The sequence below is a fragment of the Myotis daubentonii genome, chromosome 2 (genome assembly GCF_963259705.1).
Source record: "Myotis daubentonii chromosome 2, mMyoDau2.1, whole genome shotgun sequence".
NCBI classification, from domain to species: Eukaryota; Metazoa; Chordata; class Mammalia; order Chiroptera; family Vespertilionidae; genus Myotis; species Myotis daubentonii.
The window spans coordinates 199305918-199333791 of NC_081841.1; the positions used below are offsets into that span (position 1 = coordinate 199305918).

The window sequence follows — 27874 nt, forward strand, 5'->3', positions numbered from 1 at the left end:
AGCAATTGGAGAGGGATTGAGGTACAAGTCAGAAGCCTGTCTCCTCCACTGCTGGCCACCCTTCCGCAGACAGCCCACATTTCTGACTGTCCCAAGAGGGAAGCACAATGCCACACATGCGTGATCACAAGTTTTATTTGGAAAGAGTTTCTAACTATTAAAGCTGCAAGCGAGTTCCTGTCACAATTACAGTTCTAGAGGCATGGTAGTTTCAGAGATCCCAGTGTTCAAAAGAGTACTTCAAAATTAATAACAAAAACAAACGCACACCCATTGAGAGCTCTTAGACCAGTCTGGTATGCACAGCCACTGATTCCAGCTGTTCTTGGAGACAGGCCCACCATACTTGCAAATCAGGTGGGAAGGAGTCAACGCCCACAGAGGGGAAAAGTCTCTAAATAAGTTAGCTACTTAGACAACATTATCCACTCCCTAGAGAATACAGTAAGAGAACAAGCCCCAGTAGTGGGAACATGGTACAGCACCAGCTTCACAGGGAGCTTATGGGATTCTAGGGTCAGCAGTTGGCATCTCGCACACAAAATGAAAGCAGTCACTAGAAGCAGGGAGAGTACTGAAGGGCAGGGAGTCTCTCCCCGTCCCACCCAGCCTTTTACCTTGCTAACAGCAGAGGCTATGTTCTGCAGTATCTTTGGGATAACGTTGGTCACGTTAAAAACAAAAAGAAAATCCCCCAATATCATTCCCAAGAAAGTCCATGTCTGCAAAGAAAGAGGGACCTGGTCAGGGTTCCCACGGAGGACTCCGCCTCCCATCCACTTCTGTTTCCACATGATATAAGACATCAGCCAGAGTGTGTTCTACGACAGCGCCCCAGCCCATATCACTCATCTGTGGGAGGAACGAGAAACAGAAAGGAGGTGATGAGAATAACTACAGCAAGAAGCTACAAAGATGCTGAGGATGCATGTGGACATTTTTAATGTTACTCACAGGGCGGTAAGTGAGATCCTTCGGAGGATACTTGAAGCATGGTCCAAAGTTAATGGAAACCTGGGATAAATTTAATTCAAGCAGACATGGCAAAACAAAGTAAGTATATAGTGAAAAAGTTAATGGGATATTTTTCTCTTTGAAGGTAGCTGTGATATTCAAGGTATAACAGGAACAATGATATATATTAATATTGCTAAAATTGGCCAACACCTTAATGTCCATCAAGAATTAGGTAAGTAAAATAGACTAAAATACATGGGAAACTTCCAGGCATTACCTTTCCAAATCATTTTTTTAAAAAACTAACAGGCTCTAATGATAGTCCCCTTCATACTGAATTATATATATATTTAAGTCAATATAGCAACAGTTACAAACTAACAATCGTAGGTTATCATGACATATATAACACCAAACTGATTTATGCACATAAATAGTTTACAGCCATTACACTGAACAATAATATTACCACACAGTACATTCAAAGGACAAATATGGGGCACACTAATTGCATGATCTAAGCAAATGCTTCGTAAAACACCCAACTATTTTTGGAACAAACAGTGACAGTCAGAAAACATTCCCATCTTCCTTAGGCAATTCAGATTTCTTTCTAGAACTCAGGCAGTGGCCCTTTGACTATTGCCATTCACCTATTTCTCCCAATTTCTGTCCACATGATGAACAGATGGTACATACCGTGCAGCTCTTGTACAATGAGATGGCTGGAAAGTAAACCCCCTCAAAAATATCTTTGTAAGCCACACCTTGATTGACACCATTTTTATAAAATATTATCTGAAACAAAAAGCACACTTTTACTTTTGAATTTAAAAACAGAACACATACACACTAAAAGAGAATTCACTTGGAGCACCCTTCAGAAGTGCTGTGCCACCATACTGGTGATAATGTACTCCAAGAATAGCATATAGCTTGTGTAATAACATCACTTAATCAGTTTCTCACCTATTTATATGCACTATTCTAGTTGGTGTTCACATTTATTTGCTTTCTGCCTCCCTATGCTACTTCTACCAGTTATACTATTATTTGTTATACTGTATTTATACCTTGCATAAGGTTCTCATTTCTACATTTCCACTTCAAAAATCTCAGGATATTTTGTCAGTCTCTGAATTCTCATTTTCTTTATTCTTTATCTCCCCAAAGATATTCTCTCTGAACCACTATATATATATATATAATTCGTGCAGGGGGAGGGGGGAGGGCGGGGGGCCCAGCCTGGCCTGTACCCTCTCACAGTGCAGGAACCCCACGATTGATTACCCCAAAGAGGTAGGCCCCGCCCACCCATCTGGGGCTCCTTGATGGATTGCCCCAAAGAGGTAGGCTGAAGCCAGGGGTCCCGCCTCCGCGCTGCGCATGCATTAAGCCCCCGCCCACCCGCGCGCACCTGCTGCACATGCAGCCTCTTGGTGATCACTTGTTGTGGCATGAGGGCGTGTTGACCACATAGGCTTTTATTAATAGGATATATCTGTATACTAGAGGCCTAGTGCACAAATTCGTTCATGGGTGGGGTCTGGCCATGCACCCTGATTGGGGCCCTGATTGGGGCTGATTGGGCGGGGCAGCCCTGGGGGAAGGGGGTGGGGGGAGGGGTCACGGGCCATTGGCTGGCCAGCCCCACCCCCTGGTCAAACTCCCAGCAGAGGGGACAATTTGCATATTAACCTTTTATTATATAGGACAATTTGCATATTAGCCTACACACACACACACACATAATTTTTTCCCCCAGATAAGGTTCTTTTTGCCCTTGTCAGTATAGCTCAGTTGGGTGGGCATCATCACATGCACTGAAAGGTTGCCAGTTCAATTCCCAGTCAGGGCATATGCCTGGGTTTCAGGCTCAATCCCTGGTAGGGGATATGCAGGAGGCAGCTGATCAATGCTGTACCCTCACATCAAGGTCTCCCTGTCTCTCTCTAAAAATCAATATACTATTTTAAAAAATTCAAACTTCTAAAAATAAATAAATAAAAGGTTCCTTTTTCTGAAGCAACTTTCGGTCTCTTCTGCTCAGAAAGAGCAATCTTCTCTCTGGCTGTACAATAATTCCTCACTTAACATCATCATCGATAGTTCTTGGAGCTGTGGCGAAACACATTTTGAAACCAATTTTACCTAATTGATATAACTGAGTTAAGTTTTTACTGCACCTCATCAGTGTTAACGAATTGACATTATTCCAGGACTTGCTGTATTTTCTGGCTGTATCAACCTTAGATCTACTAACTGCTTCCCTTTACTCATTTTTCAACTAGAACCCTAGTTTTGTTTTAATTTCTCCTATATTAGTTTCTATTATTGATTCAGGTGCATCCACAGCATTTTTATGGAAAAATGTTTGCAGCTCAGAACTTCCTTTCTTCCCTTCCCCTTTTATTTTTGACCCTTGTGGCTGGTCCAGATTTGTCAGCCCTTCTTTGATTGTGTTATGACCTTGGGTAGACATGTCCCCAACGACCCTGGCACAGGGAGGTAGGGAAAGTTCTAGGGGACACTGAATGAGCCATTCCAGCTCTGGCTGCCTCCACTCACACAGCCAGGTCCTCTCCTTCCTCTCCTCCTCCAGTGTTCCTCCCTCTGTACTTGGTACTTCTTCTGATAAAGAATAACCATCTCTGACTTGCTTCTTCAACCATTTGTAGATTTCCTTGTTAGATCAGTGTTTTTACTTCTTTTCTACAGTGTTCCTGAAAGAACCACGATTATCGCTCTAATAGCAGCAGCACAGTATCACAGAAAGAGCACAAACACAGTAGGCAGAGTGTGAGCTTACTCTGTTAGCGGGAAAACCCTTCATTCCCCTTTGGGCCTCATTTTCCTCACTTATAATTAGGGGGTTGGTCCAATCTTCAAGGTCTCCTAGTTCTGACGTTTTTGTGACCATGACTCACCTCACTATGGGGAGTCTGCTTTAGGCTCTTCTCTGCTTTATCCACAAAGTCTTTTTCCTCAAAATACAAATAACTCTTGAACTTTATCAAAGCCTTGAAAACCAAGAGAGAAAGGAAAAAAAGGCTCATTGAAGCATCAGCAACATCACACAAATAGCACTGAGTCATGCGCTCTGCAACAGAAATTAAAAATCTTTGCAGAGTTAGCTTTGCTAGATTTTGAACTATGTGCTTCTTAAAAAGTACCAGGAAGGCACGTTTGCTAAACATTTTCAAAAAGACCTTTACTAATAAATTTTGAGGAAACACATACATTTAAGTACATATATACTCTCACCACGACAACAGTGGAGCAACTAAAATTATCACATATAGTTGGTGAAAATGGAGAGTTGGGCAATTTTTCATAAAAATAAATATAAAACTACCCTATAGCCCAGTAATTCCAAAATAAATGGAAGCATATTTACAAAGAGATTTGTTCAAGAATGTGCACAGCCCGAAACTTAAAAGAGCACAAGCGTCCATCAACAGGAAAATAAATGTGTTATATGTTAACTATTTTTCAACATAGTTGGAAAAACTAGAAAATGGATAAACACACTATGGAATATTCATACAATAGAATGAGAACAAGCCAACAACACAACATGAATGAGTATCAAAAGCAGTATGCCAAATATTAAAATCCAGATGCAAAACAACATACTGCATGATTCCATTTATATACGATCAAGAACAAGTAAAGCCTATAGAATAGAAATATGATGGGGAAAAAAATTCTTAAAATTATTCAGAGAGGTAGTTGCCTTTATGGGTGTAGGTGGGACTGGGGAATGACTGGGAAAGGGCATGAGGGACCTTCCGGTCCTGACGATAGATTCTATGTCTCAACAGCAGTTTGGGTCAAACTTAAAACTCAGTGAGTGAAAATCTGTACATTTCATTTTATATAAATTTTATATCAAAAGAAAAAACTAAACAAAGGTTGAACTCTAGCTAATGATGTGCATCTTGAAGTACTTGGTGGGAAGTGAATGTCTGCAATATTCTTTTGAAGTGCATTAAACAAAGAGGGATGGATGGATGGATGGACGGGTGTGTGGAGAATAAATGCATAACATGTTAATAGAATTTAGGTGATGGGTATTCAAACACTAACTTTTAAATTCTTTCAACTTTGTTATGACTGAAAATTTTCATAATGAAATGTTGGGGAAAATATGAATGGTGGGTCAATATCACAGGAGGCCACAGACTACAGCTGCAGGTACTGGTCGGCAAACCCAGGAATATTTCAGGACAAACTTACCTTATCTTTATAAGTATCAGGCAGCGACTTGGCTGTCTCTGTGTCTTCAGGAAGATTGATATAGAATCCTAGGACATCTCCCTGTCCATAGCCAGAAGAGTAGTGTTTGCCAATGGACTGGTGGAACTTGGTTCCCTTTTTGCTCCGCCAAGAATAGCTAAATTTATCATAACCTAAGGGAGCTTGAAGGTTACCTATCCAAAAAAAGATATACAGGAAGTCAGAAGACTGCAACCCAACTTCTGGTTTGCTAAAAAAAATAAAAAATAAAAATAAAAAATTTACTTTTTTTTTTTTTTTTTTGGTGTGGGGGAGGAAGAGTCATGAATTTTATAAAATTACTAGAGGCCCGATGCATGAAATTCGTGCAAGGGCCCCAGCCCCTGTCCGCCAGAAGGATGTCCGGTCTAATTAGCATATTACCCTTTTATTATTATAGACTATTTCTCATAAGCAAAGAATTATAAAAATATTCCAAGAATTGCAACTGCCTAAACCAGCCATGGGCAAACTACGGCCTGCGGGCCGGATCTGGCCTGTCTGAAATGAATAAAACTAAAAAAAAAAAAAAAAAAAAGACCGTACCCTTTTTTGTAATGATGTTTACTTTGAATTTATATTAGTTCACACAAACACTCCATCCATGCTTTTGTTCCGGCCCTCCGGTCCAGTTTAAGAACCCATTGTGGCCTTCGAGTTAAAAAGTTTGCCCACCCCTGGCCTAAACCCTTTGGAACTGAATTTTATGTCCATAATTTGATAGGCTCCAAAGTAGTAAAACTTGCCCTAACCGGTTTGGCTCAGGGGATAGAGCAACGGCCTGCGGACTCAAGGGTCCCAGGTCCGATTCCGGTCAAGGGCATGTACCTTGGTTGCAGGCACATCCCCAGTAGGGGGCGTGCAAGAGGCAGCTGATCGATGTTTCTCATTGATGTTTCTAACTCTATCCCTCTCCCCTCCTCTCTGTAAAAAATCAATAAAATATATTTTAAAAAAACAAAACAAAACAAAAAAACCAAAGTAGTAAAACTTATTAGCCAGATAGTCTTATACCTCTCTACCTGCTTCACTGTCCATACTATAACCACAGCTTACCTAACGGCTGAGACCAGCCCAATCTAGCAGCAGTGTCCGGTGGCATCTCATCCACCGTAATTTCGAAGTACCAGGCCCCTTTCCGGACCCCATGAGAAGCCCGCACCATAGAGTAGCCCTTCTCTCCAACCACAGTCAGCCGGTCATCAGAGATCTTTAACTGGGGAGCTGCAGAGATGGAGATAAAAACAAAGGCCTGCAACTTATCTGAGATACTGGGAGACAACTGCCACAAAACATGAGTCTTACACCCCAGTGAAAGATCAGAAACATCAGGTCAGGAATCAGAAATATTAGTTCAGGAGTTTAAAAATCTCAAGACAAAGATGAGAAGAGAGGAAGAAAGTTGTTAGGTAATCCAGTTTTATTATATGTTGAAGAGCACAAGTTAACTATTCCCTGAAATATAATAAAGCAACTGCAATGTGTTTAAATCCTGATTTGAATAAACCATCCTTTAAGACTTAACTTTTAACTTTGAATTTCAGATTTTCAAAAATAGTACAGTCCTCATTCAGCTTCCCTAAATGTTAACACCATCTATAACCATAATATAATTATCAAAACCAGAAAACTAACATTTATACAATACTATTAATTAATCAACATATCTTCTTCAAAATAAGCCAATTATCAACACAATATCCTTTTCCTGGTCCTGGATCTAATCGAAGATCCCACAATTCATTTAGTTGTCATGTTTCAATCTGGGACAGTTCCTCAAGCCTTTCATGACAGTGACATTTTGAAGAGTACTGGTCACTTTAGCTTGTAGAATATCCCTCAATAAAAATACCTTTAAAATAAATAAACAAACTCATTCTCACATTCCAAATGATAATGAATGGTATTTGAGCAACAAAAGAAAGTATACTCCACAGAATAAAGTAAGTATCTATGAGTCCATACCGACATAATCAAGTAAATAATATTGGACAAAGGAAAAAATAAAAAATCATTAGGCAAACACCACATTAATAATCGCTGCAGACAAGATCCACTGGTTACGATACTAAAATTAGTACATAAAACTTTACAGAGAAACAAGTTATTTGTATAGCCTCAAAGTATCATTCCCCAAGTTATTTACTAAGTAAAAAGGGAAAGACAGTAGAGAAAGCCAGCAGAAACCATCTTAGCCAAATGATTACGGTCAACACAAGCCATCAGGAGACATATTGACATCATGAACTCCATGAGGTGATACAATGAGGACTCATTTCTGTAGTGTTAAAAAAAAAACAAACCCACATAAACAACAACAAACACCCATAACCTCAGTCTAATTATGAGAAAAAGACAAACCCTCACTGAGAAATACTGGATAACATAACTGATGAATACGTTTAAAAGTGTTATGGTCATGAAAAACAGGCTACTACTGAGGAACTGTTGAAGACTGCAAGAGACTAAGGAGAAATAACAATGCAATGTGAGATCTTAGAAAAGAGGCATTATTGAAATTTAAGTAAAGTTTTTAGTTTCATTAATAGCTTTTACCAATGTCAATTTCATGGTTTTGATAATTGTACTATGGTTGGGTAAGATGTTATCACTAGGGGAAGCTCAATGAGGAATATATGGAAACTATAGTTTTTGCAATTTTACGGTAAGTCTAAAATTAGTTCAAAATATAAAGTGTTCATAAACTATATATATGTGTGTACGTGTGTGTATATGTGTTTACATAATGGCTAGAGCTTATAAGAGACAAAAAAGGAAATTACTTCTTACTATTCGGCTGAGTCTAGAGATGGGTGTGGAGGAGTGGCTATAGACTGACACGTATATCTAATTCTAGACTGGACAAAGCTGGTGACAAAAGTTTAGGGTAACACTGGGTCCAACATGAACATTAATAGTTTACATACCTCGATCATGTAAGGCTAACAAAACCCGTTCATACAAGCAGGCTCTGTAGAGATCTCCAGGAATAGGTTTTCCTGCCCAGCAGTCAAGTTCAAGCTTCTCAGGGTCAGGGGCGTGGGGATCAGGCTCCGCTAGAATATACCGATAGCCATCTTTGTTAAATGGGTGTTCCAAGGGGTAGCCATGAGGGGGAAGGCGCTGAGCAGAAAACAAAGGGTCACTGTAGAAAGGAAAAAATAAAATCAAGAAACTAAAGCCCCCTCTAGCTCAAATGCCTTCAATTCTATAAGAAAGGCCTCTAACTTATTAGATTTCAGCTGGAACACAAGCAACTTCACAAAGGCTTTTCGTTACTCAAATACACCATCCTGCCCTCTGCAGGCAAAACAGAGAAACGAAAAGGATTCGCTTTATTTAGCAAAACAGTTTTGGTTAAACCACTTCAATCTGTAGGGGTTGACTGAATCTCTGATACTGAGCTAGTACATCATAGGGAAGAAAGGAAGAAGAGGAATGAAGGCAATTTCCCTTAGTTTACTTATTATTATAAACGAATGAACAGAAACTCAGCAATATGAGCACTTACTATCTGTTATCTAAATGAGAAATGACCTGGATTTCATCACCTCAGTATTGAAAAAAGTGAAGGAAAGAGGCAAAAAGCTTAACACATTGTGCACCCGTAGTTTTATTGCTAGCTTTACCCAGTGGCCAGATAAGTTTCTACTGAACGAGTACAAAAAACGTTTTACAAAGTATCATACTTTAAAAAGATATTAGCTTGTAAGAACATGTAATAAATAACTTCAAAATGCAATGGGTATTTAATTTTCAGGCATGCCTTTAACATTTATGTAAAACACTGTGCAACAGGAAAACACGAGAATGCTCGTGATCCGCCCGCAATGTGTTGAGTAAAAGAGCCAGTGTTCAATATTGGTGTCACTCCCTCTCCCCCATCTAGCCTTTCTCAAAATGCCTTACTCAACAGAGTGCTGCCCTGAGGCCGGTTCATGTAGTACCAGGTTTGTAAACCAGGATACCTAGCGTGGGGTTATTTTACCTCTCAAGGTGCTCAAGATTTGAGAAAAAAATGGACAGGCTTTTTAAACCTCAGACTACTTGAAATGCACGGCTCTTCCCTTGGATGGACTTTGCTAGCACCAAACAATACTCTAACAATGGTGAATGGAGGTGAGTGTTTTCTGCCCACCTCCGGGCCTTCTTGGTGGTCCCTGTGGTCCCTCCATCCTGCTGTTTGCGCTTAGCTCCTCTTCCTTTTCCACTGCTTCCTGCTGCAATTCCCCCTTTAAAGAGAAGGCAGGTTATTTTCAATGAGCTGCGATAGAAGCACCATGTGGACAGAAATTCCATGGGGACTAACATTCCCAACATGCATTTGTGTAACATCACAGGAGGATTTCCTTCCTAAAAGCAGATTGGACTTCTCCCTGGTTCTGAATGAACGTGCTGAGTGTCTCATGGCCCAAGAACACTGGGTTCTGGCAGTAAGCTCAAATGAACCTGTGTTACATTTTCAACTTTCCTTTCTTAGTGAACTGCAACTACCAGGACACTTTCTCAGGATGTGACACAAATGCATTTTTATTCATTCAGATTCTAAACACCCACAGCTAAAAACAATTGCATGGATAAAGCTTTTTCCCCCCATCCAAATCAATACAAACAGCCATAAAGAGAGAATATCCTCACTGTAGGTAGATGTCGGCTTGCTTGAACTACACGATATATTCCATAAACACAATAAAGGCACAATATCTGCAAAAGCACTTAACTTGAATATCCAACAAAACAAAAGTACATCAGACATGGAAAACGAAAACAGAAGTACTAAAAAGGTGTTTCTCTCCAGTGCTGCCTCAACTATGGTTGCACATGACACAAATTTAAGAAAGAAGGCTTTAAATTTAGTAGGCAATTTTTACAATTATAATTGTGCCATGCATACAATTCAGTTTGGACTAACCTGACTTGTGGAATTAAAAGCAAATATTAGGAGATAGTTTATATATTTAATTTAAAAAATTTAGCTGCATACGATGGCCACAAGAAATACTACCTTGTATATTTCTAAAATAGGTACTTAAAACATTTTGTCCAATGCTGTCATTCCTCTCAGTTTGTCTTCCAGAAAATGTCCCTGAACTGCAGGAAAACACCTTTATGTAAACAACTGCATATAGTACTGTATCTTAATTTGGGGCAAGCTTGGAATTTATCAGCAATTCTGCTGCAATAAAAAGGATCGAGACGTTGAAGGCAGGTCATATTCTGCATATACTGGACCAGGTTTATGCAATACTTCCTTTTATGAACACATCAGGTGTGATTCCTATTTCTCATAAAAGGTTTAATGTTAAACTGTTGCAACATCAGTATCTCTAGCTTGAGTAACCTTAATCAAAACTGTTAGATTTTTATTGTCATTTGCATTTTAATTATTTTAAGAGAGAAGTTTTAGATCCATCTTGAACAAACCAATTGTGGCCGTGTTAGGCAGAATATGACAACATACAAGCTTTAAATTACTAACATTAAACTGGAACTACTGCTTCATAGTAAATGCTACTGCCACCATTTTCACAATGCTTTGAAATTTTAATTTAGTTTTAGCTTCTACCACAACTCAGCAAAAAAGCACTTTTCAAACCACAAAATACTTAAGTCTGAGAGGCTGAAAGAAGACAGAGGAGGAATTCACCTCCAAAAGAGGCTCCACCTGTAACAACAGAAGTGGCACCATGTATTTGTCAAACTTTAACAATGAAGAGGGGGGGGAAATGGTGTAAAAAGATAAACAATACACTTAGCTATTTCCAATCATAGAATATTAATAACAGAGGAAATGATTACATATTTAAGATGCTGACCACTCCAAAAACAAGTTAATGATGTCATGTGTCCAATGAATAGCTAGCTACCACCAGCAACCCCAACTCTCATTAGATTACCATTAGTAATGAAAGGTATTTCTGCTATTAGATGGGTTACAAATAGAATAAGCATGCTATAGTGGGTGATCAATACAGATAATGCTGTCATGCGAATAAGCTGAAGTTCCAGGGCAAGAAAATTAGAAGTCTGTTAAATAACAACTGAATTAAGGAAAAAGAATAGAGAGCAACTGAATCTAAATTGTTAGTTATGAAGAAATAGTTGGGGAGTCTAATGTAAACACAGTAAATCCAACCTTAAAATTGTACCTTTATGCTACATAAGTTTCACTTAAGACCAAACTGTGCTATAAAGTGCCAAAGAGTTCTCCACTACCATCTGTCACAACCTTGGCTAGCTCCTAAAAATTGAGTTTAGGGCTTTAAAGCAAAATTTAGTAAATATCCAGTTAATAGTCAACTAAAAGAATGCCCAATTCTAGGCACATATGAATTCAATAGTTTACAAAAATTTCATCAATGAAACATTTAAATACTTACCATTTAAATTCCCACTGGTATTCACAGCACTGCTTTGTTTTTGGTTGTCATAAGCAGGACCAATATTACTAAGATCCTAGGGAGAAAAATACAGAATTATGATAAGAATCTATTTAACCAAACCAATCTGGCAATGCTCAAAAACACAGGAGACATTCTAATAGAATGGGAAGTGAAACTGACAATCCTAGATTCTGAAATTTGCAGTAGTTCCAAACTTGGATGCTTCAAGGATCAGCAAGTAAGACAGTCAAGTATAACAATCAAAGTGGTTTAAGAATGATGATGAGACAATTCTTTTTTCTTTCTTTCTCCTCCCACTGCCCAAGATGCTGAAAGGAAAGAAAGGTAAGGGGAAGAAGATGGCGCCAATCCTGCTGTCATGGAGACACAGGAGACCAAGAAGATGGCAAATCCCCTGTTCAAGAAAGGCCCAAGAATTTTAGCACTGGACGGGACATCCAGCCTCAAAGAGACCTCACCCACTTTGTCGAGTGGCCCTGCTACATTCAGCTACAGCAGCAAAGGGCTTCTCTGTAAGCGTCTGAAAGTGCCTCCTGCCATTAACCAGTTCACCCAGGTCTTGGACTGCCAAACTACTATTCAACTGCTTAAGCTGGCCCAGGAGTACAGACCAGAGGTAAAGCAAGAGAAGCAGCAGAGATTGCTGGCCAGGGCTGAGAAAACAGCTGCCAGCCAAGTGATGTCCCCACCAAGAGGCCACCTGTTCTTGGAGCAGGGGTTAACACTGTCAGCACCCTGATGGAGAACAAGGCCCAGCTGGTAGTGACTGCACACGATGTGGATCCTATCGAGCTGCCTGTCTTCCTGGTGCCCGTGCCGTAAGATGGGGGTTCCCTACTGCATCATCAAGGGGAAGGGCAGGCTGGGTGCTTAGTCCACAGGAAGACCTGCACCACCGTCGCCTTCACACAGGTTAACTTGGAAGACAAAGGAGTTCTGACTAAGCTGGTGGAAGCTATCCGCCCTCACTGGGGAGGCAACATCCTGGATCCAAAGTTGGTGGCTCACACTGGAAAAGACCAAGACTCAAGAACTGGCCACCAAGCTGGGCTAAGTATGCACTGTTCAGTTTTCTGTACATAAAAGTAATGAAAATTCTAAAAAAAAAAGATGATGAATGGTAATCGGAGGGTAGGAGTGATGGTGGGACAATGGCAAATTGGAGTGCCAAGTCCCATTTCTTCAATCCCTAGAGGAATTCAGGCCCAGCGTAGTCACACCTTCTCAATTTACAAGAAAAAACTGAAACCTGAATTTCCATGTGAAACCTTGAATTTCCAAGGCTGGCAAATCAAACATTTTAAGAAGATCTGACTTCCTGAGATGCCAAATGTGAACAGAGTGGAAATTTTCTTTTTCCTCATGTTATGTTAGATGCAAAAGAAATTCTCCATAAGAAAATTTTCTTCACAATAATGAATGTTTTTAAGAGCAAAACTTGAGATAGAAAATTAAAAAATAACTTAGAATGGCATATTTGCGTTACAAATGAGGAAACTAAAGTTAAAAAATGTAAGAATAATATGTGTAATGTTGTTAACATTCTGGGGAACAGCCAGAACTAAAACACTAGTCTCCTGGTTTAGTTCTGTCTTTCCACATGTACCAATACTGATTTATTTGGAGCCCACCATGTTATGGGCATGTAAATGGCAGTGTGTTACAATGTGGCAGATTCCCTATCTCCAGGTGGCCCAAAATCAAAAGGGGAATATAAAGCATATTAATGTACCTGATCCAAAAGCCCAAATTTGGGGTAATCTTCTTCTGGGTCCTTACTTCCAGGATCAGGGTGTTCTTTTACCAAGAATACATCTCTTTCTTTACTCTAAAAGGAAACAAAATTTTATTATTACTTGAAATTTTTTACTTAAAAGTAGTACTGAATGTTTAACCACAAACTCTAATTCTTAGGTATAATCTCCAAAAGAGACAGTATTGTTTTTTTCTCTCTGATTAAAAAATTAATATCTGATCATCAAAAAATTCAAACAGTGAAACCTAGAAAAATGAGAGCCAGCCCTGGCCAAGTGGCTCAGCTGGTTGAAGCATCGTCCCATACACCAAAAAGGTTGCAGGTTCGATTCCTGGTCAGGACACAAAGCTAGGTAGCTGGTTCCATCCCTGGCTGGGAGGCAATGAATCGATGTTTCTCTCTCTCTCCCCCTTCCTCTCTCTATAAAATCAATGGAAATGTCCTTGAGTGAGAATTAAAAAAAAGAGAGAGAGAGCCAAAGTGCTTCAAAACCCCTACCTCACCCTCCACCTAAGAGAGATAAGCACTGTTAACAGCTTGCTGTTGATTCCTCCCAAAGTGCTCTTTAATTCTAAGGACGATGATGTTTAGAACAGTGTTATTTGTTTTCTTAAATCAAAGAAAAAATTGTCTCCAATTTCAATATAAAATTATACTTGCCAAAGTGCAATGGACAAAAAAACAACAACAAGTGATGCAGGCACAGTAAGACAGATTATGTAACTTACTGATTTTGTGTAAAAACTATTAAAATTGACAATTAGTTATACTGCACTCTCCAAGATTTAATACTAAGTTGTTCTCATTTTCTTAGTCATAACATTATTTCAGTGAAACTAAAAAGAATTTAATTTGTACAAAGAACACTGCCTAAATGTGCGTCCAATTTTCATCTACTTACCATGGTTTTAACAATGTTATTTGGCCAAGTCATTTTCCCAGGTCTTTGTCTGGTTGTCATGCACTCCCAGTATTTATCAATAAATGGTATGATATCCTAATTTTTAAAACAAAATATAGTAAGACATTTATAGTTGGTTTCAAAGTTATGCTCACAATAAAGGAAAGAAAACTGCAACATTTCAGACCTCATCAAAATTAAGAGAAAAATACACATTTAGTCTTAATGATTAAACAAATATATAATTGCATGCAAAGAGCATATAGATTGTGGGAAATTTCAAACAAGTATATACAAATCTTAGCGACACAGACCTTATAATTCAACTGGATTATAATCTTGGTTGCCATCTGAAAGATGACTCCAAAGTTAATAAGTCTCCTCCCAAGCTCCTGTTTCTACCTGCCTGAAACATCTCCATCCGGACATCCCACAGGCATCTCAACATTCTTGTGAATAAAACGGAACTCTGTATCTTACCTCATAAATCTGCTCTGCAGATTTTCTTTCTTGTTGTTAATACTCGAATCACCTATCACCCAAAATCACAAGCAAGACACCATGGAATCATCCTTGATTCTTCTTGCATAACCTTCACATCTAATCAGTCACCAAATGAATTTTAGCCCTAGCTGGTTTGGCTCAGTGGATAAAGTGTTGGCCTGCGGACTGGAGGGTCCTGGGTTCGATTCTGGTCAAGGGCACATGCCTGGGTTGTGGGCTCGATACCAAGTAGGGAGCATACAGGAGGCAGCCAATCAATGATTCTCTCATTGATATTTCTGTCTCTCTCCCTCTCCCTTCCTCTCTGAAATCAACAAAAACATATTGGGGGGAAAAAAGAATTTACATTTTCAGAAATTTCTCACCAATCAGGCCTCCTTTCCATCCCCACTGCCTTGACTGTGGTCCTCGCCAGTTCTAACCCACATGACTAAAACAATATCTGAGCCTGATCGTTTGGCATCAACTTTCCCCTTTCTAGACCATTCTTCCACAGTCCACCAGAGTTAGAGTCCACCACTAACATCTTCCACTAGACTTACTTTAATGAAAACCGTATCTTTACTAAAAGGAACCGGGATTGAATCAGGGAAACTACAAGGGAAGCCTGGAATATTTTACTGTTCAAAAACTAGAGGGACATACAGAGTTTCAGGGGTCAATCTGGATGGGACTATACTAATCAAAGCTGAGCATCAGAAATACAGAAATCTGAATTCCAAACTGAACTATAAAAATCTACAAATCCAGTGATACTTAGAGGGAAAAAAAAATGATGGGGAAAGGAAAACTCTTTATAGAAGAATTGCAACCAATAAATGTATTCTGGTAACTGATGCAGGCCTGGATAATCAATGGCTGCTAAAACCACCACTTCAAAGGGTTAGAAGAACAAGACATTCACACAATCTCCATATATCACGCCACAGGTTACTAATTACAAGGAAAAAGGTTTCTTTTTGAAAGAAGAAATGAAGAAATCTGGTAGGTACCACCTTTTTACCCAATTAGTCAAATTTAGGATCACCAATAATAAAACAAGTCAGTATCTTGATATGCTTCTTGATGTGATTCATAGAAAAACAAACATTACCTACGTAATATTCCAGCCAAAAATGATTAGTCAGTGCCTAATCATGAACAAATAATCAGATAAATGCTGTGAACCCAGAGGAAGAAGATACCTACTAAGAAATGTGAAGGGCTTCTCCTGGCTAACTGAGCTTAAAAAAAAAAAAAAAGTCTTGCAGTCATTTCTACACAGGATCTTCTCACACAAACTGCACTTCAAGAAGAGGCCTGCACTGAACAGCCTGCAGAAACTGTGTTTCTGCTGAGCCAGCCCTTATAAAGGTTTTCTGTAATCCCATTTCAACCAATAGGACTGAGGCTTTCCCCATCCAATCAGAACAGTGCAGCTCCGACCAACCACAGCAGCTGTATTCTGACCAATCAGGGCAGTGCCTTTTGAACCAATCAAACTGCAAGGATTTGGAGCCCTCATTTGCAAGAGGACAGACCAATCAGGGACCAGGGTGGGGACTTCTGTCCATATAAGCCAGCTCCCTTTGGGCTCTGAAAGCACACTTCCCCTTTCCACTGAAAAGTGTCTCCCAGGCTGAGCTGAAACACCAAAGATGCCTCACCAGGGTAGAGGAGGGAGCCAACCATCCTGGTGCAAAGCAGAGCAGAGCTATCTAGTTGGGTAGGCACCTACTTTTGCCCACCTCTGCATACTGTATATAAAAGAATACAAGTGTAGCCTTGGCCAGGAGGCTCAGGTGGTTAGAATGCCCCATACACGAAAAGGTTGTGGGTTCGATTCCTGGTCAGGGTGCATATGAGAGGCAACTGCCTCTCAATGTTTCTCTCTCACATCCATTTCTCTTTAAAATCAATAAATATATCCTTGGGTGAGGATAAAAAAATAATTTTTTTAGAATTAAAAAAAAAAAGCATAAACAAAAAGAATATAAGTTGTAATTTAATTATTAACCAGTTGTATTGCATTAGTGTTAAACTTTTTTAGAATGATTACCATATTGTGGTTGAGATAATATTGGGTAAAGTATAATGTCTATAATTTAGTCTCATACAGTATAGAGGATAATATGGATATGGGGAGATAAAGCAAATGTAGCAAAATATTAACTGGCAATACTAGGTGAAGAATAAACAGATGCTCATTGTACTATCTGAATTTTTCTGTATTTTGAAAATTTGGGAAATAATAATTTGGGAAAAAATAAACTAAGAGAAAAAACAAGTCTACCACAGCACAGCTCTATTTAAAATATTTTTAACACAGGAAAGAAAGGAGGTGGGAGGGGACTCTTTGCTGACTACTGTAGTTTATAGGATTAAGGCCCAAGTATGATCCTGATTATGTTGATCTCACTACACATCCTTTATCAATGTGTTTCAAACTGTAGGTTGCAAACTACTAGTAGGTTACAGGTCAGAACTATTCTGTATTCTAGTGTAGAAAATGTCAGAATGTAAAAAGAAGAGATCAGAGAGTGAGCTTTGTTAGATGAACCGTGTTTGTTTTAAATAAAAGTGGGTTGATATGGCCCTAACTGGTTTGGCTCAGTGGATAGAGCATCGGCCTGCGGACTGAAGGGTCCCAAGTTCGATTCTAGTCAAGGGCATGTACCTTGGTTGCGGGAACATCCCCAGTGGGGGGGGTGCAGGAGGCAGCTGATCGATGTTTCTCTCTCATCGATGTTTCTAACTCTCTATCCCTCTCCCTTCCTCTCTCTAAAAAATCAATAAAATATATTTTAAAAAATAAATAAATAAAATACAAGTGGGTGGATATGAATGTATACTAGTTATAAAATAAACTCTATCATTTAAAAATTTACTTAGTGGCTCAGTGGTTGAGTGTCTACCTACAAACCAGGAAGTCACTGTTTGATTCCAGTCAGGGCACATGCCTGGGTTGTGGGCCGGGTCCCCAGTAGGGGGTGTGCAGGAGGCAGCCAATCAATGACTGCATCTCATCATTGGTGTTTCTATCTCTCCCTTCCTCTCTGAAATCAATAAAAATTTATATTTTTAAAAAGAGTTATTTTTTGGCATAATTGCAATTACACTAATTGCATCTTTACCTTATCTTTGGAGAACATGGTTTTTGGATGTTCATCTTGTGTTCGGGACTGCCATGTTAGGTTGGCCAAAGCACTAAGGCACATTTCCTTCAAGTCTATCAAAACAAAAAGAAAAAGTTATCTATGACACTAGATTTTATTACCAAAAGAATATTTAATGATGTGGTCTACAAATTAACAAAATAACCAATTATCAAGTAGAGTCATCATTTGATCTAAAACAGACAATAGCAATTATTCAGAGCTAAACTTCAATGCAACTTTCACCACTACCAGGCAAAGGTTTCCTGATTCTGCTAAGCCCAAATGCTTTTTCTTTCCCAGCTAACTAGAGGATAATTCGTTTGCAGTACTCCAGAGCACTTTGTTCTTACTTGCTTGCTTCCGGAGGAAATAGGTATTCCCACTATGATGGCACACATTGCAGTGAAAACTGTAGTTGGTCATGAAAGGTAGACAGGATCTGTAGAACAGCCAAATTGTACAACTTAGTGAACTTCTGACCACACATTTCTTTATGAGAAAACAACAGTGAAAGTTATACAGTCATGTTAATATCTCTCTATATATAAGGATAATATGCTAAGTGTCCAACTGTCCAGGTAATGACGTCATGTAGCAACGCCCGACTTTCTCTCCCTAGCGACTAGCCTCCTTGCAGTTTCTTCAGCCCAGAAACCCGACTTGCCAGGTTTATAGACAGGCAGAAACATTTCACACTTTAACCAAATGTCTGTGAAGCATTTTCCCGTGCCTCATCTCATTTGATCCTCACAGAAGTCCTGGAGTAGGTAGATGGGAGACTCGGTGGAATCCTATTTTCTTTTCATTAGCAGGAAAATGGAGATTTAGAAAGCTTAGAAACTTGACCCGATTGAAAAGAAGAAATGGTGGACCTTCAAAATGACTTCAGGTTTTGTCACTGTGCAGAATATAGTCAAACCCTGCTGCAGTTAAATATTTTACCCCTTGCTCTCCCTGCGTGATCTACAATAATGATCTGCTTTGTGTTGATATTTACTGCTGTGTTGCTGACAATTACCTGAAAGAGAAGTTGGGGTGCTTCACTGGGCTAGAAAAAGTTTAGCAAATCAGAAAGCAGGTCTAATTAAGCAAGTTTATTCTATATCTATAAAAGGCTAAGTTGACTTGTGCATGCGCACATATAAAGCTCTCACTGGTGCCAATATCATGCGTGTTTCTCTTTGTCATTGTCAATTGTGAATTTGGCTGACACTTCTATTATAGAGAAAGGGTGAATAGTGATATTAAAATATTTCTTCTAATTAATTTCCTTTCAATGTGCACGAATTCATGCACCAGGCCATTAGTATTAATATAATCTTAAAAGTTAAAAAGGTCCCCAAAAATCAAAATAGGATTTGTGTTTTTTACAAATACCTAGATTTTTCTGTCACAAATATTTAATAAGACATTATCCACCATAGTGGATAATTAGGCGTTTGGAAGGTTCTCATTGGTACTTTGTCTGGGTTAATTACAGTTTCTGAGTACCTGAAAAGAGTATGCCAAGTGAACTGTGGAAGAAGACAAAGTAGTCTCTTCAAATATCTTTATACTTAAATATTAGTATTTAAAGACCTCTAAATATCTCTTTAAAAATGCTAATAACATTGTTGGAAAGGGTGGACAGAATGTATAAAAAGATTAATTAACGCCCTGGTTGGTGTGGCTCAGTTGGTTGAGCATTCTCCCATGTACCAGAAGGTCACTGGTTCCATTCCTGGTCAGGGCACATACCCAGGTTTCCGGCTCATAATTGATGCCACCCTCTCACATCAATGTTTTTCTCTTTCTCTAAAGTCAGTAATAAAAAATACTAAATTTTTTTTAAAGATTAATTAAAAATGTAAATAATGCCTTGGCGGTTTCTCAGTGGTTAGACTGTTGATCCGAGGACTGAAGGGTCTCGGGTTCAATTCCTGGTCAAGGGCATGTACTTTGGTTGCAGGTTTGATCCCTGGCCCCAGTCGGGGCTTGGTCTCGAGCAGGAGCAACCAGTTAAAATCTCTCTCTTTCTCCCACCCCAGTCCCTTCTACTCTCTCTCTAAAGATCAATGACAAGAAATATCCTCAGATGAGGATTAAAAAAGAAAAAAAGGCCTTAGCCAGTTTGGCTAAGTGGATAGAGCGTCTGCCTGTGGACTGAAGGGTCCCAGGTTCGATTCCAGCCAAGGGCACATGCCTGGGTTGTGGGCTCGATCCCCAGTGGGGGGTGTGCAGGAGGCAGCTGATCAATGATTCTCTCTCATCATTAATGTTTCTATCTCTCTCTCCCTCTCCCTTCCTCTCTGAAATCAATAAAGAAATATATATTTTTTAAAAAGGTAAATAATTATTCAAGGAGAAAACACAGAAGTCACAAAACATTACTTGCCTTACTAAATGAATCCTACAAATGGTAATTAGTCTATAAGAGTTTAAAAGATCCAAGTAGTAACTTCAGATTTAAGAGATAGGGAAGATTGCCCTGGCTGGTGTGGCTCAGTTGGTTGGATCATCGTCTTGGGCACTGAAAGGTTACCAGTTCAATTCCCGGTCAGGGCACATGCCCAGGTTTCGGGCTCAATCCTGGCAGGGGGCTTGCAGCAGGCCACTGATATCTTGCTCTTACATCAATGTCTCTCTCTCTCCCTCTACCTTCCTCTCTCTCTAAAAAACAGTAAGAAACACATTCTTTTAAAAAAGAAACAGAAAAAGAAAAGATAGGTTTAAGTTGGAAGAGAAGAAATGAAAATAAAGGCAAGTTTATCTTGGACTCTGCTGAAACTAGCTTAAGGTAGCCTCAAAAAGAAGGTTCCCAAGTGTGTGTTCATTGCCGCCACTCAAGAAACTGAGAAATATTCTTATGAAGGCTAAGACTAAATACCATCATCACCTTTATTCCTCTCCAGAATACCTTCTATTAAACAGCTATTGTAATAAACTCATTTACAGAAAGCAAAGCCTCATACCAGAGGTAGGTAGGTATATAGTTATTTAATTCAAACACAACCCGGTATTTAGAGCAGCCTTTTTCAGCTGTAGAACATAAGCTGTCCCACTTAGTTGGGCTTTAGTTGTAACTTCTCAAATTCAGGTACAAACTAGTCTCTACCTAAACTGTGAACTGTGGTTTGATTCTTCCCTGGATTGCTCCAAGTTCTCTCTCCCGAAAAATTTCTTTTCCTAGGTCCTGTCTATCTAAACCAACCCTCTTTGGCCAAAGTGGCCAGATTTTAGGTCTTTCCTAAGTGAGGATTTGCTTAGCTAATTTATTTTCCCTAATGCTCTTTCTACCAATTCTTTCTTCCTGATCCTTCAATACTTTCCTTTCTTTTGTAAACATTTAATCTATCCAGTCACCAGTCACATGTTAAGTGGAACATTAGCATTTCTAAAACCCACTGTAGCTTTTTAACTAGCAAGCGTTCAACCAATTACAAATGAGGGTATTTCTTCACAATCCCACCCAAAGAAATTAATTTATTATGCAGCTTTATTTTGAGATAATCTTGTCTAAATTTTCTTGTATTATATGGACCATATGGAACAGAGAGCCAGCAAAACAATCATTACCATAGACAGTGAGTCAGTAATTGTCACTTGCTAGATGTTGATAAGGAAAGAAGCCTCTCATTCTCAACCCACCATAAAATGATTTTAATTCACTAAAAAAGGCGAAAGATTAAAAATAGGTTTTGCTGGTGGGAGAACTCAGGGTGTCTAAAGGGAGTGAGTTAGAAGCAAACGCTAAATAAGGATGGCTCAGGCATGAAGGGTCATCTCCAACTTCAGACACCATGCTTTGTCCACCACGTGTATCAGCCCTTTCCCCCAAATCCACAACACCCAGTACAAGATTTAAAGGCTACTGTCCCAATTCTGTTCATATCATACTTTGTCACTGCATGGTTTTGTCTCAAAATGATTACAAACTCAAAAGCAGAGATAATAATATATATCACCGTACCTCTTAGGGCTGTGCTCAGTCGGTAGAAAACACTGCTCAGGGTATTAAAACAACTCCTGATTCAAATCCTACCACTCACTGCACAATGGTTAGGAGACACTGGAAAAAGCTATACATGTATATTTGCCTACAAATTACTAAACGGCTGAACATGTTGAGATCTGTTTCACAAAGCGATTCTTACAAAACTACAAAAATACTCACGAGGTATCTATGCCGAAGGTGTCTGCTGTGAACCACTTGGTACATATCCCGCACTGCAGCTCTACTTCTCCCAGCTGCCGGCCATTCTCTTCGTCCACGGAGCCCGCTTGAGTATCCATCGCCTCAGAAGTATCCCCAGCACCTTCCTGTGTCCGGAGCGCAATTAGGGAATCAAGTTAGTTGACCTATTGTATATATATTTTTTGACCTATTGTATTTTTGACTCACTTAAAAACTAAACCAAAAAAAAACAACACACAAAAACAAAAAAACCACCTTATTTTGCCATGCAAACATTCATAAAGACTTACTAGTGTATCTTTTCCATTAGAGGATTCTGTCTCCAAACCACCGCTTACATCGACAGAGTTCGCATCCCTGTAAGGCAAGGAAAGCACTCCGGTAAAACTTTTCAAGAGACACAAACCTCAAGACGCCGAGTACCCCAGAGGTAATGATCCAAGTACCGGTGAACTGCACCCCCCGCTTTTTCTCTAAGCCCGCTCTCAGGCTGGACGCCCTGGCTTAGGAGAATGTGGCTCCGACAGACGCAGGCCCGTGGGCACAGGGAAGCCTAATAATCAGCCCCACAGACCAGCCCGGACACATGGGGTGGAACCAGCTCAGCCCCACAGACCAGTCCACATGGGGTGGACCCGGTCCCGGGGAGGTTCGCAGACGTGCAGCTCCCACTCCGTTTCAGCGGGGCCGCCACTTCGCCCAGCCTGGCAAGTCAAAGTGGCTTCTTCTCTGGGGTAGTTGAGGGGTTCCTGCTAGAAGACGGCGTTACCGGCCGGGGTGCAAGGACCAGAGACCGGACCAGAAACTAGGCTCTCACAGACCTTAAAAGGTGCGGGAAGGGGCGTAGCCCGAGATCCAGTTCAGAGGGGACGGGCCAAGCGGCGGGTGGGACTACGGTGCCGAAGGGGGCAGGGCGAGCCGTTGGCGGCAGGGCCCAGGTTCGGAAGGGGCGGGCGGGAGGACTCCCGGGAGCCGCGGGATTCCAGGGGGGGACGGGCCTCCTGGCCTCCCTCCCGCGTCCTCCAGTGACTGCTGGACGTCTTACCCGCTTTCGGCCTCTCCGGAGCCGGGCTCCGCGGCTGGAGCAGCAGAGGTTCCCTCTCCGGCTGGAGCGGCTGCGACCGCTACCGCCGGCTTCGTCTCCCCTTCCTCCGTCGCTGTTGCATTTGCGGCCGCTGCTGGGCCAGGTCCTGCACCCACTCCGGGTCCGGGTCCAGTTCCCGCCGCCGCCATCACGGCCGCCTCCTAGACTTCTCGCGAGACTACGCGATCCGTCTCGCGCGAGCTGCTGACGGCCCCCTGTAATCTTCAAATAGTAAAGGCCCCCGGTGGGTCCCCTGGCTGCCTGAGTCAGGCGCGCTCCCGGCCCACTTTAAGGTCCCGGGACCGACAGCAGCGGGCGGGGCCTCGGGGCTTGGCGAGCCACCCGCAAAGCTAGGTGAAGGCTAAGGAGGCTGGCTGAGGAGTGGGATTCCTCCAGCACTTACTCCATTCCGGGGGCGGGTGCTGCGCACATTCGTGGCTAAAACAAGAGATAACCGCGCAGGTGAGATGCCTTGAGAGCACTGGCTGCCTGCAGACTGGGACGCTGTGGTGTGCGTTGCAAACGTTTCTCACCTTTAAATGTGGGAAATGTCTTCCAGAAGACGAGCACTGGCTGCTCCGTCCTGGAAGGAGTTTGTTTACTGCCCTAACAATCTGCCACTGTGCGCACGTGTCCGAGCGGCCTCTAGACCCGGGGGCCTAGCCCTAGACCAGCGGTTCTCAACCTGTGGGTCGCGACCCCTTTGGCGGTCGAACGACCCTTTCACAGGGCTCGCCTAAGACCATCCTGCATATCAGATATTTACATTGCGATTCATAACAGTAGCAACATGACAGTTATGAAGTAGCAACGAAAATAATTTTATGGTTGGGTCACAACATGAGGAACTGTATTTAAAGGGCCAGCAGGTTGAGAACCACTGGTCTAGACAGTCTGAACCGAAAGCCTCAGCTAGGAGGCGAGGGCCAGGGAGGGGTGTGGAGGGAGCATCCAGGCGGGAGAGGCCAGGCAAGCTGTGTGTTCTAGAAGCTGCAAGCCGCGCACTAGTGTAAGGGGAGGAAAATGAAGCTGGGAAGTTAGGGAGCTAGCTGCTGGGAGGCTGAAGAGTTTGGAGAAGCTTGGTCCTTAGAGAAGGAACAGGTATAGTCTAAAGGTAGGAACGAGGAATCAGCTACAGCATTGGTAGGTGGAGTGGTTGGAGTGGAATCATTCAGCGCCAAGGTCTGCAAACCGAACAATACAAACCCTGTAAGTAGTCAGACCAGGACAGTTTTCAGGAAATCAGTGTTTACAACCTAATTCCTAAAAAAATTGCCCAAGGATAAGCCTTTGTCCCACTTTACAAAAAAAAGGCCTACTTCTCTCCAATCCTGCATCTAATCTTACTGTGATGTATTGTCGCAGGGTGTACAGACCTCTGGGACGCCAGGTACACAAACGAAAATTTGTAGATATTTGATTTCTCAGTGAGTTTTTGACAAAATTGAAGGAGGACCTAAATGAATTACTTATCAGTTGTAGATTTTTTTTTTTTTTTCCAAACGTTGGGCCCTGGCGGGGTAGCTCAGTTAGTTAGAGCTTCGTCCTGATAAGACAAAGTTGCAGGTCAGGGCACATACAAGAGTCAGCTAATGAGTGCATAGATAGGTGTCGTAGGCAGTTAGACGGACGTGAGCAGAGCAAGGATGATGGGCCAGGTATAGAAGGTCACCAGGCTGAAAAGCCCTGGGTGCCCAAGGACAAATGTAGGGTGGGACCTTGCCCCCAGGGTGACCTTCCCTCCCCTAGCATATCTCTGGTCATGCGGTTTGGACCCCCTGACCTTCTCTAGAGATAGAGGCCTCGGTTGTATTTCAGATCCAGGCCCAGGAAAGCAGCAAAGCCAGACAAGCAACGCCACTGTTGACCTCGGGACCAACCGCATTGGATAATGATCCACTGGAGCCTGTTAGGTCCCCGAAGGAGGAATGCAGGAGGCCAGAAAGGTGAGGGGTTACGAATTTATTTGATCATCTACACCAGGTGGCTGAGCCCCAGATGGCTCCAGCATCCAGTGATGGGAGTCAGTGGTTTTTTAAAGGACTTTTGGCGGGCTTTTTCTGAGCGGAGAATTCTCTGTGCAGGTCCAGAGGAGAGAGATAATGGAATGTGGTCTCAGCAAGTAAAGTGGCTCTCAGCAAAAGGGAATGTTCATAGTGAAATGGCCTGCAAAGTCAGTTCTTGGGGGAGGGGTATCGATTCAATTGCTTGATCAAACCTAGCAGAGCCAACCAATCAATCAGTGGAGACCTAGACCATGAAAGGACCCACCTGGAAAGCTACTGAATATTCTATTGAGATCTTCCCCTGGGCCCTCCCCTAAAATCTCCACCCTAAAACCCTTAGGATGGGGGACCCAGGCCACTCTCCCTCCCCAGAGCACTCCAGCAGCACCTTTCCCTCCCCCCTCCTCCTTCCCATCCCCCCCAGGCACATAACTATTAGCTTCCTCACTCCCAAGCTCCACGCACCTCCCTTTACCTCTGTAATTTACTTCCTAAGCCCACTTCTTCTACCTCTGTGATTTTCCAAATAAATGTTCTCTTATAGTTTGAGTCTATGAATTCTTTCCTAGCTAGACACAAGTACAGAGGTTGCTGAACCCAGGTCCAGTATGACCCCACTCGTCTAGCACTCGTCTAGTTCCTGCCACCCACGACAGATTGTACAACAGGTTAATGTTCCTCCCTCTCTCTCTCTGTCTAAAATAAAGTAATAAAATAGATTGTTGGTGCTAAATGCTAAAAGTAGCGAGTGAAAGGTTAGAAAAGAACAGGATACTTACACAGATTCCAAGTATGTCCCCCCAGATATTTGTTGTAGTTTTAACGCGGCCACAGAATCGTTGATACACCTTCCTCCGGGAGGTGAAGCTGGACTCCTTCCTCCCATTGAGTGTGTGGCCTGGATTTAGTGACTGGCTTCTCAACAACGATATGTGGAAAAGGAAAATAGTAATTTTTACAGGAGAGAAATGCAGACACCACCTTAACCAAGTGGTCGAGGTTAACACCATCAGTAATAAGTCCTTTTGATATCATTTACCCCTTCATACGATGCAATGAGAAAGTCACTTCATCTATGTGGAATTTCCCCCCTAAATTCATTCCCCCAGTCTAATCAAAAGAAAACATCTGCCCAATCCAAATGGAGAGATATTCCGGAAAGTACTTGAGCCGTGTGGACCAAAAAGGGGCCACATAGCCCAGCCTGTGTTGCTCAGTGGTGGAGCGTCAACCCATGTACCAGGAGGTCCCGGGTCGATTCCCAGCACATGCCCCGGTTTCTAGCTCCATCCCCATTAGTAGGTGTTTCTATCTCTCTTTTCCTCTCACTCTAAAATCAATTTTTAAAAAATTTAAGAAAGGGGAGGGGGGAGCCACATATTAAACCTGACAAGCTCAGGGGAGGCCTGCATGTCAGGGCTTACAAACTCAGAGACCTAAAGTAACCACATAGGATGGTCTAAATTAAAACTTCCTAACTAGCCGAGGCCGGTTTGGCTCAGTGGATAGAGCGTCGGCCTGCGGACTGAGAGGTCCCGGGTTCGATTCCGGTCAAGGGCATGTGCCTGGGTTGTGGGCACGTCCCCGGTGGGGGATGTGCAGGAGGCAGCTGATTGATGTTTCTCTCTCATCGATGTTTCTAGCTCTCTATCTCTTTCCCTTCCTCTCTGTAAAAAATCAATAAAAAAATATTAAAAAAAATAATAAAAAAAAATAAAACTTCCTAACTAAAAGTGAGTCATGGAGGGTAGTCATGTCCTTGGGCAGTATCTTCCATGACAAGGGTCAATCTTTACCTTAACTGAGCTTGTCTGTTGTCTTTTTGCATCTATGAGAAAGACACTTTACCTTAACTGAGTCTGTCTATTGCCTATCCTATATATCCTATATAATAAAAGCCTAATATGCTAAGTGTCCGACCATTTGACCAGTCGCTATGATGCGCACTGACCACCAGGGGGTAGACGCTTGGACTGGTAGTTTAGCTTGCTGCTGGGGTCTGGCCAATCAGGACTGGGCAAGATGGGCCAGACACGCCCTGGAGCCCTCCCACGATTCCTCCCCAGCCCCGATTGTGCACCAGTGGGGTGCCTCGGCCTGTCCTGTGCCCTCTCGCAATCCAGGACCCTTTGGGGGATGTCGGGCAGCCGATTTTGGCCCGATCCCTGCAGGCCAGGCTGAGGGACCCCACCTGCATGAATCTGTGCATTGGGCCTCTAGTATATTATAACTGGGTGTCCCCCGCAAAAAAATGTATACACACTTTAACAGCTGGTAGCTCAATTTTGAAAATGAAATGTATTTTAATGAACACTACTTTTATAATTATTAAAAGTGTGTGTATACATTTTTGAGGGGGGATCTATTGATCTCCTGAGACTGGAGGAAAGCAGGAGGAAGGAATAAGGATGACATTTATAATTATTAAGGGGAAACAGGAGACCAAGGGAAAACATTGGTGGCCGGCAGCGAAGGCCTGGCTGAACTCTGACACGGCACATCTATTGTGGCTCCAATTTATACCTTCCATGCTTCCTTCCAGCAGCACTAAGCTGCATAAGTATAATAGCAGGGATGAATGGGAACATTCATCTTAGTTTTCAGTTTTGCCAGGCAGATAAAATAAGGGCCAGGATCAAAGGCAACCAAAGCTGATAGGGAGAGAGAGTTCAG

The 27874-nt window shown here is 41.7% G+C and overlaps 1 protein-coding gene, 1 long non-coding RNA gene and 1 pseudogene across 5 annotated transcripts; 2 read left to right on the forward strand and 1 right to left on the reverse strand.

Annotated features, from left to right (window-relative positions):
- Window positions 1-117: 117 nt before the first annotated feature.
- ASH2L (ASH2 like, histone lysine methyltransferase complex subunit) lies at window positions 118-23431 on the reverse strand. 4 transcript variants are annotated; one of them, XM_059685394.1, is made up of 17 exons: window positions 23157-23431; window positions 22402-22468; window positions 22091-22242; window positions 18288-18376; window positions 17914-18008; window positions 14297-14392; window positions 13372-13467; window positions 11616-11691; window positions 10883-10900; window positions 9374-9467; window positions 8163-8380; window positions 6292-6459; window positions 5197-5390; window positions 3885-3977; window positions 1657-1755; window positions 955-1014; window positions 118-852 (listed from the first exon to the last, which is right to left on the reverse strand). In XM_059685394.1, the coding sequence occupies exons 1-17, from the start codon at window positions 23342-23344 to the stop codon at window positions 745-747; spliced, it is 1911 nt and encodes a 636-aa protein (XP_059541377.1). In that variant the 5' UTR covers window positions 23345-23431; the 3' UTR covers window positions 118-744. The 4 variants fall into 4 exon arrangements, with proteins under 4 accessions (XP_059541377.1, XP_059541378.1, XP_059541380.1 ...); XM_059685395.1 differs by having other exon boundaries at window positions 22091-22236; window positions 23157-23425; XM_059685397.1 differs by lacking the exon at window positions 10883-10900 and having other exon boundaries at window positions 23157-23425.
- LOC132228646 (large ribosomal subunit protein eL8-like) lies at window positions 11945-12693 on the forward strand (annotated as a pseudogene).
- Window positions 23432-23519: 88 nt separating the features above from the next.
- Window positions 23520-26676, forward strand: LOC132228649 (uncharacterized). The gene is made up of 3 exons (XR_009451393.1): window positions 23520-23657; window positions 25014-25141; window positions 25771-26676. It is a non-coding gene; the product is annotated as an uncharacterized LOC132228649 (long non-coding RNA).
- The last annotated feature ends 1198 nt before the right edge of the window (window positions 26677-27874 follow it).